Here is a 15,515-nt window from a genome sequence, read left to right on the forward strand (position 1 = left end):
CAGTAACAGCACAGAGTAAAGTGTCACAGCTACAGAGAAAGTGCGGTGCAATAAGGTGCAAGGTCACAACAAGGTAGATCATGAGGTCATAGTCCATCTCATTGTATAAGGGAACCATTCGATAGTCTTATCACAGTGGGGTAGAAGCTGTCCTTAAGTCTGGTGCTACGTGCCCTCAGGCTCCTGTGTCTTCTACCCGATGCAAGAGGAGAGAAGAGAGAATGTCCTGGGTGGGTGGGGTCTTAGATTATGTCCCGGATGGTGAGGATCCTTAGTGATGGATGCCACCTTCTTGAGGCACCACCTCTTGAAGATGTCCTCGATGGTGGGGAGGGTTGTGCCTGTGATGGAGCTGGCTGAGTCTACAACCCTCTGCAGCCTCTTTCCATCCTGTGCATTGGAGCCTCCATACCAGGCTGTGATGCAACCAGTCAGAATGCTTTCCACTGTACATATATAGAAATTTTCAAGAGTCTTTGGTGACATACCAAATCTCTTCAAACTGCTTATGAAGTTGAGCCACTGGCATGCCTTCTTCGTGAGTCAATTTCTGTTCAAAAGTTACTTTTGAAAGATTAAGCAGAAAGGAATACACTAATAGAGATTATAAACTTTTGGAGTAACAGTGCCCGTGGCGCTACACTTCTTACAGGATCTTTAACTGGGCTGTGACTGCCTGACCCGAAATCAGAGCAGTGGAGCATGTAGTACTCGTGGAGAGTCGGAATTGGTGCTTTCTGATGGCGGCGATTTCTGCTGTAGACTATTTCCTAAATGGGGAGAAAATTCAGAAATTAGAGGTGCAAAGGAGCTTGGGAGTCCTAGTTCAGGATTCCCTCAAGGTTAACTTGCTGGTTGAGTCAGTAGTAAAGAAGGCAAATGCAATGTTAGCATTCATTTTAAGAGGACGGGAATATAAAAGCAAGGATGTACTGCTGAGGCTTTATGAGGCATTAGTCAGACCATATTTGGAAATTGTGAGCAGTTCACAAGAATGATCCCAGGAATGAAAGGCTTAACATATGAGGAGTGTCTGATATCTCTGGGCCTGTATTTGATGGAGTTCAGAAGGATGGTGGGGGCTCTCATTGAAACCTACCAGATACTGAAAGACCTGGATAGATTTGATGAGAAGAGGACTTTTCTATTAGTAGGAGATTCTAGGATCCGAGGGCACATCCTCAGAATAAAGAGTTGTCCCTTTAAAACTGAGATGAGGAAGAATTTCTTCAACCAGAGGGTGGTGAATCTGTGGAATTCATTGCCACGGAGGGCTGTGGAGGCCAAGATATTGGGTGTATTTAAGGCAGAGATTGATAGGTTCCTGATTGGTAAGAGGGTTAAGGGTTAGAGGGAGAAAGCGGAAGACTGGGGTTGAAAATATCCGCTGTGATTGAATTGTGGAGCAGACTCGATGAGCTGAATGGCCTAATACTGCCCCCATATGTTATGGTCTTGTGGGGAGACTGTAGCTCAGGTGCTCTGATTGGGATGAGATGAATTATCTCCCATTGGTATGGCACAGGTGATAGAGACATGTTTGTGTTCTCTTGCTTGGACGATGACATTAACTGACATGTGCAGGTGCCTGGATTGTGAATGTAGCCAGGAGTGCTTATACTTATTTCTATGATGACATGGAATGTTGGTTATGACATGGTTGTGCATCGGGAGAACTCCACTGAGGTTGGCTTTCCCTACTCATTCCATTGGCAGTCAGTCTTCTAGAGGCAAGATATGCGAACCAGTGTAGTCTCCTCTCCAGTGCTAACACCTGTAACACTGACTTGAATTGCAGTCAAAGTCAAGTTTATTTTCATGTGCACAAGTACATGTATGCAATGAAAGCCTTACTTGCAGCAGCATCCCAGGCACATAACTTCATATAAGCAGGATTCACAAGAAAATAAATTAAACATCAATCACACACAATTTTTACAAGAAAGAACATGATTAGAACAAAAAAAAGTAAATTTTAGTGCAAAGTGGTCCCAGTGTTGCTAAACTGTAGTGATCAGGGTTTTGCCGGTTGGTTCAAGAACCGAATGGTTGAAGGGAAGCAGCTGTTCTTGAACCTGGTGGTGTGGGACTTCAGGCTTCTGTACCTCCTGCCCGATGGTAGCTGCGAGAAGATGGTATGGCCCAGATGGTGGGGATCTTTGATGATGGATGTTGCCTTTCTCTAGGCAGCACTTCCGGTAGATACTACCGATGGTGGGGAGGGATGTGCCCGTGATGTATTGGGCAGAGTCCACTACTTTCTGCAGCTTTGTGTGTTCCCGTGCGTTCGATTTGCTGTACCAGACCACAATGCAACCAATCAGGATACTTACATTAGTACATCTGTAGAAGTTGGTTAAAATGATCGGTGACAAGCCAAACTTCCTTAACCTCTTACTGTTCCTACTGTTATTATGATACTTTTAGTTTCTTCCACTGTGAAAGCAAGTACAAAATATTTCTTCAAAATCTTTTGTTTCAATTATAAATTTCCTAGTTTCACTAAGTATTTTATACACTTATACAAGCTCTTTCTGTCTGTCTCTATCTTTCTCGCTGGCTTGCTTTTCTACATTATTTCCTTTCCTTTTTCAGTGATCCTTTGCAAGTTTCTAAAGGTTTTCCAATATTTCAGGCTACTACTAATTTTTGCAAACTTACCTCTCTTTTCATTTTGATACTGTCTTTAACTTAGTTCAGCATGAATGGATCATCCTTCTCTTATAGTCTTTATTTCTCAATGGAATAGATATTTGTTGAATATGGAGATCCTCTGGTGAGCATGGTTAAATTATCAGATTAGTAGTCTGGACTGAAATCCAAAGACACAATCAGATTCAGGTTTATTATCACTGACATGTCATGAACTTTGTTGTTTTGCGGCAGCAGTACAGTGCAAAACATGAAGACAAAAATTACTAAAAGTTACAAAAGTAAATAGTGCAAAAGAGGAATCATGAGGTGGTGTTCATGGATTGTTCAGAAATCTGATGGCGGAGGGGAAGAATCTGTTCCTGAAATGTTGAGTGTGGGTCTTCAGGCTCCTGTACCTCCCCGATGGTAGTAATGTGAAGAGGGCATGTCCCGGGTGGTTAGGGTCCTTAATGATAGATGCCACCTTCCTGAAGCACTGCCTCTTGACGATGTCCTCGATGGCGGGGCCAGTTGTGATGGAGCTAGCTGAGTCTACAGCCCTCTGCAGCCTCTCTCGATCCTGTATATTGGAGCCTCCATACCAGGCGGTGATACAACCAGTCAGAATGTCCTCCGCTGTACATTTGAATCCCACCATGACAGCTGTGGAAATTACATTACTAGCATGTTAATAACATGGAACAATGACCATGAAACTACCACATTGTACAATAACACCACCTGATAACCCTTTTTTGGGGAGGAAATGTGCTATCCTGACTTGGTCTGGCACATATGTGACTCCAGACCTGTGTCCTTACCTGGTCATATTGACTCCAGAACTGTAGCAGTGTGGTTAACTCTGAAGTGGCCCAGCAAGCCACTTGTAGCACATTTATTTCATTAAAGGTAACCCCCAGTCATTCTCTCTTGCACTTTATTGTCTACCTGCACTGCACTTTCTCTGTAGCTGTGATACTTTACTCTGTACTGTTATTGTTTTTACCTGTACTACCTCAACGCACTCTGTACTAACTCAATGTAACTGCACTGTGTAATGAATTGACCTGTACGATCGGTATGCAAGACAAGTTTTTCACTGTACCTCGGTACAAGTGACAATAATAAATCAATACTAATACCTCCCTCCCATCGGGCAGAAGATACAAAAGCTTGAGAACACGTAACATCAGGTTCAAGGACAGCTTCTGTCCCCCGTCATAAAATTCTTGAACGGACCTCTTGTATGTTAAAGGTGAACTCTTGATCTTTCAACCTACTTTGCCGTGGCCCTTGCACTTTCTGTAACTACACAATATTCTGGATTTTTTTTTCTTTTGTACCACCTTTGTATACTTAGGCATGGCACAATCTGTCTGGATGATGTGCAAACAAAAGCTTTTCACTGTATCTCTGTACATTCGACCATAATAAACTGACTATCAGTTCATGATCTGCAGTTAGGTAGTTCATCTGCAGTTAGTTGTCTGTAAATCGGGGTCTTGCCAATGGTGCTCAGGTTCCAAAAAGAGAAGCAAGTGTAATTCATATGGCCCCTTGCACCAGCTGCCCTGTTCAATAAAATTGTGGCTGATGTTTTACCTCAATGCTACTTGCCTGCACTAACTCTTGATTCCCTCATTATATCCTCAAACATTATCTTTTAATCCATTTTCCCATTAGCGAACTCTGCCTTCATTCCTTCAGGATTATTTGAGGTTTGAAACTAGCATCATAAACTAATTTTCTTGCTCTAACATAATGGGACTGTATGTTCAGATTATGATCACTCTCCAATAGAGGATCCTTTACAGTAAGGTCATTAACTACGTTGTTTCCTTGGTTGATTCTAAGAGATGGTCTTGAAGCTGCTCTTTGAATTCATCCTTGAGGCTTCCTTTGCTAATTTGATTTGTTCAATCTGTATGAAAATTAAAGTCACCCATGATTATTCCTTACAAGACCCAACTTGTACTTTATCCTTCTATTAAGGAGCCTATAGATTACCACCAGAGATTTCTTTCCCTTGTTTTTTTTCCCCACCCAAATTGATTCTTCACCTTGATATTCTGAGCCAAGGTCATTTATCTTTATTGTGTTCATCCTTCATTAACAGTGGTACCCATCTCCTTCTGCATTTTGCCTTTGAGAGATGCAGCAGGGAAACAGGCCCTTTCACCCACTAAATCTGCACCAACCACACATCTACACTACTTCTACATTAATCCCTTTATTTTTTTAATGCTTCTGAAATGTCAAGTACTCCAGAATGTTTAGTTTCCAGTCATAGTCACTTTGCCACCACATCTCTTAATGGTTATTGGATCATTCCTATTTGTCTATTTGTGCCCCCATTTGTTTAAATTGTTGTGATTGTGACATGCATTCAGATAAACAGTCTTTAACTTTGTCTTTTTACCATTTTTCCCTACTTGATACTTCCAAGTACCATACATTCTTGTGTTTTGTACTTTCTGTTCCTTCCTGTCACACTCTGGTTATTATTACGCTTTTCACTATCCTGCATTATTGCCTTGTCTTTTCTCTTTGGCTTTCTAAATCTCCTCTTACCTGAATCCAACCACCCTGCCCCCAGCTTTTTAGTTCAAAGCCCTATCTGCAGGCTTAGTTGTACAATTCACCAGGACGTTGGTCCCAACAGATTCAAGTGAAGCCTGTCCCAACAGAACAGCTACCTTTTCTCCAGTATTGATGCCAGTACCCCATGTATTGAAACCTACCAATCTCTGAGCCACATATTCAGTTCTGTTGCACATGAGTCGAGGAGAAATCCTTTGTGGTTCTGCTTTTCAATTTGGACCCTAGCTGGACAGACTCTCGGCTGAACTTCTTTCTTTGAACAATCTATGTCATTGATTCCCACATGAACCATAACAACTGGATCTTTCCCCTCCCACTCTACATTCCAGTCCTGCCTAAAGAAGGCATTCTTAACATCTAGCATCAGACAGGCGATTCAAACTTCAGGACCAGAGTTCATAGCTACAGAGAGCCATATCAATCCCCTGAACTGTACCGTCCACTATCCCAACTTGAACGTTGCCCTGTGCCATGGTCCAGTGGTCAGTTTGCTTGTCTTCCCTGCAGTCTTACTGTCATCCACACAGGCTGAATTTTGAATCTTGTCCTCTGTAGAGTTCTTTAATTTTGGCTAGCTGAAACCTCAGCTTTTCACATTTATTTTGGTTTATTCTTCAGTGTTAATGCAAGTTGTTTCCTTTTTGTAATTTAAAATGGAATGACTTTGTTAAACTGTTTGATTAATAGCCACTCAGAGTCCCATTATGCAAGGAAAGCAGTTGGTTGTTGTGCCATTTCTGGTGTTTGTTCTTTGTTACCCTTCAGTTTTGTGGTTTTGAGATTCATTAATATATCTTTGGGGGATGCACATGGAACAGAGTTGTAGAAAATTTGTGGTGCATCGGGAGGCCCTAATGTGTTTGTACAGATGAAAAAAGAACAGTCTAATCCCTCTTCCCTGCACCAGATCCATTGCCCTCAATGAGTTCGAGATCCTATCAATCTCTGTTTTTTACATCTCGCCACTAATCTTTCCAACTAGTATAAACCTGTGAGACCGGTGTGGTCATATATGGGACCCATGTGGCCATGTATGGACCCACATGGTCATAAATGGACAGAATACCTAATTTATGTTCATCTAGCAGGCAGTAGAAGTTTTTTACTTTAATATAAGCACATAAGAAATGCAGGTCTTCTCTGGTACAACTCTACAGCTAGACAATTAAGTAAAGGGTTAGGATCAATAATGATGACCACTGAGCTACCAGAGTGTTATGCTAGTGAGGTCAATAGTCTTGGATGATTAAAATAAGTTCACAAAATGAATTTTTAAAAAGTAACAAAATTTGTAACTGTATATACCAAATTGATATTAAAAATGGAATGAACGTAGGATCAGTGTAAATGTGCGGAGGATAGTCTGTGTGGGCAGAAGGGCCTGTTTCCGAGCTGTATCTTTCTATGACTCTGTGACAATTTGTTCCACATTAATTTTTTTTTCTTTTTTTTGTAGGTCCAAGATAATTCTCCAGCCCAAAAAGCTGGCTTGGAACCATTCTTTGACTTCATCCTCACCATTGGAAATACTAGGCTGGTAAGTCATTTGTATAAAAGGAATTCACAATTACATTTAAAATTTTAGATTTTTTTTTAAACACGCAAAGTGAACTGTTTATTATGTTACTGTGAGATTCATGCATTAAATGTTTAATTCATTGCTTTATATTGTTTCCACTATTACTCTCATCAGTGACTGCCAACTATTAATTACATCAAAATGTTGTCTCCGGTTCCAACTCTTATTTGGAGAGATAAATTTTATCATTTTGCTTCTGGGCTTTTCTACTGTTCAAGTGGTTATACTATTAAAAGTTCACAAACTCAGCAAGTGCGCTTGCTATCGAATAGTTCCTTTGGTCTTAAAACACATAAGGTTGGATAAATCCCCGGGGCCTGGTCGGGTACATCCTAGGATGTTACAGAAAGCAAGAAAGGAGATTGCTGTGGCCTTGGCAGAGATTTTTGTGTCTTCATTAGCTCTAGGTGAGGTACTGGAAGACTGAAGGATAGCTAATGGACCTTACACTCAACATCCATTAGACCTAGAGGGACACAAGACACTACAGATGCTGGAATCTGGAGCAACACATAAAGCACTGGAAGAACTCAGCAGGTCAGGCAGCATTTGTGGAGGGAAATGTAGTCAACTTTTCAGGTTGAGACCCTTCATCTGGACTGAAAGAAAGAGGGGAGATGGCCAGTATTAAAAGGTGGGGGGAAGGGACAGAGCGAGAGCTGGGAGGTGATAGGTGGATCCAGTTGATAGGCAGATGAGGGAGGGGGGAATGATGTCAGAAGCTGGGAAGTGTTGTGGAAGTGACAAAGGGCTGAAGATGATGGAATCTAACAGGAGAGGAAGGTGGAGCATGGAATAGAGGTGGGGAGGGGAGCCAGAGGGAGGAGGGTGTGGGTGATGGGCAGATGGAGAGGGTGGGGTGGGAAAAGAGTTGGGGTGATGGGGGCCAGGTGGATCAGGAGGAGAGAGAAAAGGGACAGGGGGAGCGGTTACCGGAAGTTTGAGAAATTGATGTTTGTGCCGCCAGATTGGAGACAACCCAGGCGGAATATGAGGTGTTGTTCCTCTAAATTGCGTTTCGCCTCAACCTGGCAGTAGAGGAGGACAGTCGTGTTGGTGTGGGAATAGGAAGTAGAATTAAGATGGCTGGCCACTGCGACATCCAGCTGGTACACTGGACAGAGCAGAGGTATTCAGCGGTGGCCACCCAGTCTGCATCCAGTCTCATCGATGTAGAGGAGGTCACAACGATAGCCCTGGATGCAATAAATAACACCACGGGATTCACATGTGAAAGACTGCTTCACCTGGAAGGGTGTTTAGGGCCCTGGATGGTGGTGAGGGAGGTGGTACAGGGGCAGGTGTTACACCTTGTGCAGTTACAGGGGAGGCAGGGTGATGGGTGGGGAGGGATGAGTGGACAAGGGAGTCAAGCAGAGGTGATCCCTCTGGAAAGCAGAAGAGAGGAGGGGGCAGGAAGGTGTGCCTGGCGGTGGGATCCCGTTGTAGATGGCAGAAGTTGCAAAGACCGATATGTTGGATGCATAGGCTGGTGGGGTGGTAGGCAAAGACCAGGAGCACTCTGTCCCTGTTCTACCTTTGGGGGGGGTGGGGAGGGGAATGGATGAGGGCAGAAGTGTGAGAAATAGAGGAGCTGCGGGTGAGGGCTCCATTAATAGTGGAGGGGGAATCCTCGTTTTCTGAAAAAGGATGTCCCGAAATGGAAGGCCTCATCACGAGGACAGATGCAGCGGAGATGGTGGCACTGAGGAAAGGGAATGGCGTCCTTGCAAGTGACTGGGTGGGAGAAGGTGTAGTCGAGGTAGCTGTGGAGTCAGTTGGTTTGTAGTAGATGTTGGTGGATAATCTGTCTCCTGAGATGGAGACGGAGAGATCAGGAAAGGGGAGAGGAAGGTTGGATATGGACCAAGTAAGTTTGAGGGCGGGGTGGAAGTTGGTAGCGAAGTTGATGAAATTGAAGAGCTCCACAAGACCTGGATCCTCCACTAACCTGGCCCCACTGTGTCACCTGACCTTTCAACAGTGAAGATCCAAGTGAGACCCTGAATAATGTGGACCTCTTTCCATATTGTGGGAGCCACCTCTCACTGAAGGCATATGCTAACGAAAAAATTTTACCGCCACCTTTAATGGGCCAGCCCAACCTTTGTCGATCGAGGAAGAGTATTTGAAGGTCAAGACCTCAGACCTAGCAAAACAAAAGCTCATAGTCTACTGGATAGCTGTGATCCCCTCCCTTCTATATGCTTCTATATCTCAAGGCACTGGAATTCCTACAGAACTCCTGTGTTTAGAGGGCTTTGTGTAGCTGAAGTGCTAACTGTACACCTCATCTTCTAGCTCCCAGGCATTCCATTTATACTTCTTGATTTATGCTGCACTGAAGAAAGTCAGTGTAATTATGCAATTGCCTAATGAAAACATCCTAAAATTCTTTTATTTTTACTTTCAAGAACAAGGATAATGACACTTTTAAGGACCTGCTAAAAGCCAATGCCGAGAAGCCGGTGAAGTTGGAGGTATACAGCACAAAGGCTGCAAAGGTTCGGGAGGTGGAGGTTGTCCCCAGTAACATGTGGGGTGGGCAGGGTCTGCTGGGAGCCAGCGTCCGCTTCTGCAGTTTTGAAGGTGCTCATGAACATATCTGGCATGTGCTGGTGAGTACACATAAATATGAACAATGCCCTGGTTATCAAAGTTACTACAGAGATTGCAAAGAAAACTGTTAATGTTTTGAGCAATAATTATGTGAATATTGACTATGTCAGTGCTCTCTTCCATTGCTATCCTCAGGTTCAAGTTACTTTATTGTCATTCACCCATATGCTATAAAAACACATGGAGGAACAAAATGTGGTTTCCCCCAGACTCTCACAACAGAGGACATACATAAAACAGAAGACATACAATAAACGCAGACAAAAATATTGTGCAAGTGCAAATAGTGCAAAAAACGGTATATACAGAATACAAATTTAGTGCAGAGTTAGTGTGAAACCTGGGAGGGCTTTTAATCTTCCTCCTCAATCTTGAGCACCATCAAAATTCTGCTGCCCTAATTTTCACTTTCCCACTTGCCTATCCCCAGGCTCACTGCCTTATATTGCTTCAAACTTAAAACTCTCATAGATGTGTTCAAATTTCCCTGTCACCACCTACCTACCCCACCTTCCTGAGTATTCTGTATTCTTCTAATTTGACCTCTTGTGCATCTCCAGTCATCTTCATTGGTGACCATGCCTTCTAAACCTTAATGCCTGGAATTCCCTATAGCCTTCCTGCTGCCATACTGCAATTGTCAAACAGTGAAACAGCAACAGCCAGCACTTGACATCTTCCAGCAATATTGATGCTACATGTTCAACTAATACTGACGTTAGATTGGTCCCAACGATGTTTCATGTTGTGACCATATTGGGAGATGAATCTTCTGCTGCATTTATCAGTAATGTTTTGCAGAAGAAGGGATTTTTCAAAGAAAATGTTGTCTAAATAAAATATACTTGTGCTGTTTTGGGCATCAGGCTGAGTTCACTTTGTCTTTGTTTTACTGATTTGTGTTTCTATCTTTTGTTCTGGAAAAATCTGATAGAGGAAAAAATGTTGTTTCTTGATGATTTGTGTTTCAGTTTTGATTTAAATGTATGTATCACCTGTCAACAAACACAAGGCCAATAACGCTGTGCACCTTCACAATGTTTTCTTTTCCTATCTTGTAGGATATTGAACCAAATTCGCCAGCAGCCCTGGCAGGTCTCCAGCCTCACACTGATTACATCATTGGTGCAGATCAAGTAATGCAAGAGGTGATGAATGTTTGATACATCTTAATACTAACACTTGTAGTTGTGGTTCAGGCTGGGCAGGGCTGTACTAGCAATGCCTGGCTATTACCTGCTTAAAACGCTTAGACAGATGCTTGGATATAATTAGGTGCAGAGGTTACTCTGTTGTACTGTTTGGAAATGTAACTATCTTTTACCCACAGCAAGATCCCATGAACAATATTGGTACGTAATTGGTCTGTCCACATTAGTGACATTGGTTGAGGGATAAAGATTGGACAAGGTACTGGGAGAGCACCTGCCCCTTTTCAAAATGCTTTCATGGGATCTTTTTCATCAGGTTTGGAGAGCAAATGAGCCTTGATTTGATGTTTCAGCTGAAAGTGGGCACCTTGAACTGTGTAACCAGCTCGGTCTAGGTTACATGCTCAAGTCTCAGGAGGAGGTTTCAGTTCATTACTTCTAAGGCAAAAGTGCTCCCTACTGAGCCACAGCTAATGCCTAAGTTAAAAGCAGTGGGAGGTGTTCGGGTGGTGGGTGGTGTGAGAATCAGAAGGCTTTTGACTGGACCTCTTAAGCAAGCTATAATCTAGCTGTATTCTGCACTAGATTTATGAGACTGCTGTCTCCAGAGAACTCCACTCCAACTAACTGCTGGATTAAGATGGGTCCTACACTGAATGATGATAACTCCCCAAAAAGCACAGCAGATGAGGACAATTTTGTGTAATGGTTTACATTACATTCCCCAAATGCTAACCAAATGTGGCAGACGTGCATCTATGGATGCCATCAAAGGAAATTCAAGTATTGTTGAGGGGGCATTTGTGGCATCTCCAATGCTATTTTCTGCATGAGTTCATATGCTTTGAAGACTTGTGAAGATACTTTATCATAAACAGCAAGAATTCACATTTCATTGTTTTGCAGATTTAACTGCTTAGTTATCTGGTTATCTGGTAACATCTGGTTACCTCATCTGATATTTAGTTTTTGCATGCAGCAGGAAGGAAGGAGCACCATCTCCAGTGCTGGTGGTAACTCCAACAACAATTTTTGCAGCTTGTATAATTGCAAAGCGCTTGACAACAGTGTATATTCTTTTGCTGATGCAGAATGTCAGAAATTATTTAACTTAGAAGTTAAATAATTTCTGACACTTTGGTGTTGGATCTTCCTACAAAGCAGAAATGGACTACATAGACCAGTGCAGTTTCAGGCAACTCATTACCTCTCCACTACCGCGGCATGGTAGCGTAGCGATTAGTGTGACGCTATTACAGCGCCAGCGATCGGGGTTCAATTCCCGTCGCTGTCTGTAAGGAGTTTGTACGTTCTCCCGTGTCTGCGTGGGTTTCCTCCGGATGCTCCAGTTTCCTCCCACATTGCAAAGGCGTGTGGGTGGGTTAATTTGGGTTTAAAATGGGTGGTGCGGACTCATTGGGCTGGAAGGGCCTGTTACCACGCTGTAAATAAAATTTAAAAATTTAAAATTTACCTTCTCTGGCAATTAATGTGTGCAGTAAATGTAGTTCACATCAGCAATGGCCGATTCCTGTAAATAAAAAAATCACACAGGGCAGCACATCCATTTGACTGAACTATTGCAAGTAGATATTTGCCTTTTTATAAGTTAGTCTTTGTGTGGGTGGTGTCAGGGTGAGAGGGAATTGATTCAATCACATCTAAATCAACCAATTGTTTTTTTTTCACACACCCAGTCTGAAGATTTTTTCAACCTGGTTGAGGCATTTGAAGGAAAGCCCTTGAAACTTCTGGTTTATAATAGTGAGACAGATTCCACCAGAGATGTTATGGTTACACCCAATGGTGCCTGGGGAGGAGAAGGAAGGTATGTGATGGTTATTATTATTTACTAGAGAAACAAAGGACTGCAGATGCTGGAATCTAGATGAAAAACACAATGATGCTGGAGGAACTCAGCAGGCCAGGCAGCATCCGTGGAGAAAAGCAGGCGGTCAACGTTTCGGGTCAGGACCCTTCCTCAGGACTGAAGATAGGAAAAGGGGAAGCCCAATATATAGGAGGGAAAAGCTGAGCAGTGATAGGTGGACAAAAGAAGGGAGGCAAGGTGGGCACAAGCTGGACAAAAGAGGGCCACCCTGCCTCCCTTTTGTCCACCTATCACTGCTCTGCTTTTCCCTCCTATATATTGGGCTTCCCCCTTTTCCTATCTTGAGTCCTGAGGACAGGTCCTGACCCAAAATGTTGACCGCCTGCTTTTCTCCACGGATTTTGCCTGGCCTGCTGAGTTCCTCCAGCATCATCGTGTTTATCATTTATAATCTGTTGTTTGATGTGGAGACCATACTATCTTGGAATCTTATTGGCTATTGAAAATTTCCATAATATGTTTGCTTCCTTGTTTGTTACCAGGCAGGAAGAAACACTTGAGAGTGTATTTTTTAAATGACTGGAATGATGTGGTGCTTTTTGCTTTCTCTTCCCACTCTACTAAATGCAGTTTTGTGACAGTAAATCAAGACTTCTGCCTTAAGCCATTACTACAGTTGTAGACCATAGCAGCAGAAATAGCTTACAGAAAATTTGTGGAGCAAAGGAGAGTGATGGATTAAATCCTACCAATGGCATAAAAAACCCAAACCTTCCAGCAACTATGCATCAGAGGCATTTGGATTCTCAGCAATCGCATTAGTTTTGCTGCTTTGATTTAAATTTTCCCAGTCATACTAGTGGCTGTACAGACCACGATTTTAGTAATGGGAGGGACAAGCATTTGTTTGCTCTTCCTTGATGCTAAAACTGCATGTTCTACTTAACCTTTTTTCCTCAAATAGAATTTTTGAAACAATTTCAACCACCAATTCCAGTAACTTTTTTAAGAATGGAAAGAATGGACAGTAGAAATGTTTGTTCATGAGTAAAAACAGAAATGTTGAAAAAGCCCAGCAGCTAAACAGCATAGTTGGACAAGAAGTTAGTGTTTCAGGTTAATGATATTTTATAGGACATTTACACTCAAAAGAATCCTTTGCAACTAATGTTTAAAAGGTATCTTGATGGTGGATTCCTCTGTTTTTAAAAGAGTGTGATCTTCTCAAATAAAACTTAAGTAGTTTGTTAGGATATTACTTGTTAATGACTTGTTCAGAAGGTTGCATGTTTGATTACCTTGTTACATGGACCTTACTGATGCAGCCAGAATCTATACCCTTGCATATATAGTACAAGTCATGTCCACGAGGAATATCAAAGCCAATTAGCAACTTCTAATTTCTTCGATTTCATTAACAGTGTACAGTGGCTAGTGCAGTAGCCAATTGAAGGATAAATGCTGGCTAGGAATCCCTGACTTTAGTTAGTGCTCTGGGATATTTTGCATCTACTAGACCAAAGTTTAAATGCTCAAACAAAAAAAACAGCATGTCAAATGATGAACCACTCCAAAAGTATTGAACTGAAATGAAAGTCTGTTATTGGAGTTTAATGTTTAAATCTATCAATTTATCGAAAAGAACAGTGATATTAAAGTCCAAAAGCCTACAGTGTGCTCCAAATAGTAGAGCAGTATAAATTAACCAATTTATACCTTATCTTTACTGTGTCTGGATTCTCTGGCGTTTTGTGCATTTTTGCCCCAGAGTTTACTGTTAATCGCCGAATAATGGTGTGCTTGCCACTGATCTTGGAGAAAGCTGACAATCTCTGTGGTGAGTTCTTTCTCTTTCCTGAAACCAGCAGCTGGCATCCAATGGCTGTGATGTCATCAAACTGGCTGAGCAGCCAATCACGTTATAGAATCTCATGCAGCAAGCCAGGAAGCAAAAAGCAGCATTTTTAACTTCTAAAAATGATGGTGCCAAGTAGACATTGGAGCATATAAGGTAGATGCTGAAATATCATACTTCAAAAATCAATTAAAGTTCTTTAAGTGCCTAGAGTGCACACAAAATTACATTTTTAGAGCTTCGGCCTGAACGATTAAAACTGTTTCTTTTTCCACAGACCTGCTGAGTATTTTCAGCATTTTGGTCTCTCTGTAACCAGTAAGATTTGACAAGTTTCCTTTTTCTGAAGACAGCAGTCATTGGTATTGGAGTGAATCTTGTCTCTGTCATTTCTGCCAGTGAGCTGATAGCAGGGTGGATGTGCATCTTTAATTTAGAGTCTCGGACCTCAAATTATGTAAAATCAATCCCATCACTTCCAGTAGAGAAGTAACCCAACTTGACAGAGGGATGTATCCAGTCATGGCCACTCTGACTGGAATTGCGGTATCGCTGGATGCAGCCTCTTTAATACTGTACGTGCAGTGGGCTAATTTAAAGTTTCCTCCATTTTCACCTTGCACTTTATTCAATTTCAGTTTGGGTTGTGGCATCGGATACGGTTATTTGCACAGAATCCCCTCCCGACCTGTTGTGCCAGAGAAGAAGATTGAGATTCCAGCACCTCCTGTGGCAAGTGCTGTACCTGTGAGTCCAGAAAATGGATACACGGAGGTGGGTAACTACCGGTTTGTGCACTACACTGATCCCAGTCTTACATAAGTTCTGCACACAATTGTCATACTTGCCTATCAACCCATAGAGTCATACAGTACAGAAACAGGCTCTTCAGCCCATCATATCTGTGTTAGCCTTCAGATAACTAGCTATACTGATCCATTTTTCAACATTTGATCCATAACCTACGCCATAGTGTTTAGGTGTTCATCTAAATACTTTTTAAATGTTGTGAAAGTACCTGCTCCCGCCATCCCCTCAGACATTCTGGATTTCAACCACTGTCTTCCTCAAGTCTCCTCTCTAACCTCTTGGTTCAATCTCTGCACCTGCTCTCGTGCCACCACCTCCTTCCTTCCATGCCATCGTGTCCAGTTGTATATTTACTATTATCAACATTTTTATTCCTGCAGTGATTATTTCTTTTCACCATTGGATTGGTTCTGTTTATTCTTGATCTAAAATTTA

General features: G+C 42.3%; 1 protein-coding gene across 1 annotated transcript in view; it reads left to right on the forward strand.

Annotated features, from left to right (window-relative positions):
• LOC127570904 (Golgi reassembly-stacking protein 1-like) overlaps positions 1 to 15,515 on the forward strand; it is a 30,938-nt gene that overhangs the window by 5,506 nt on the left and 9,917 nt on the right. The window contains exons 2-6 of the mRNA XM_052016825.1: positions 6,692 to 6,772; positions 9,229 to 9,432; positions 10,495 to 10,581; positions 12,282 to 12,412; positions 14,909 to 15,044. Coding sequence (XP_051872785.1) covers positions 6,692 to 6,772; positions 9,229 to 9,432; positions 10,495 to 10,581; positions 12,282 to 12,412; positions 14,909 to 15,044 — 639 coding nt within the window. The remainder of the gene's footprint in view (positions 1 to 6,691; positions 6,773 to 9,228; positions 9,433 to 10,494; positions 10,582 to 12,281; positions 12,413 to 14,908; positions 15,045 to 15,515) is intronic.

This window comes from Pristis pectinata, chromosome 5 (assembly GCF_009764475.1).
Source record: "Pristis pectinata isolate sPriPec2 chromosome 5, sPriPec2.1.pri, whole genome shotgun sequence".
NCBI classification, from domain to species: Eukaryota; Metazoa; Chordata; class Chondrichthyes; order Rhinopristiformes; family Pristidae; genus Pristis; species Pristis pectinata.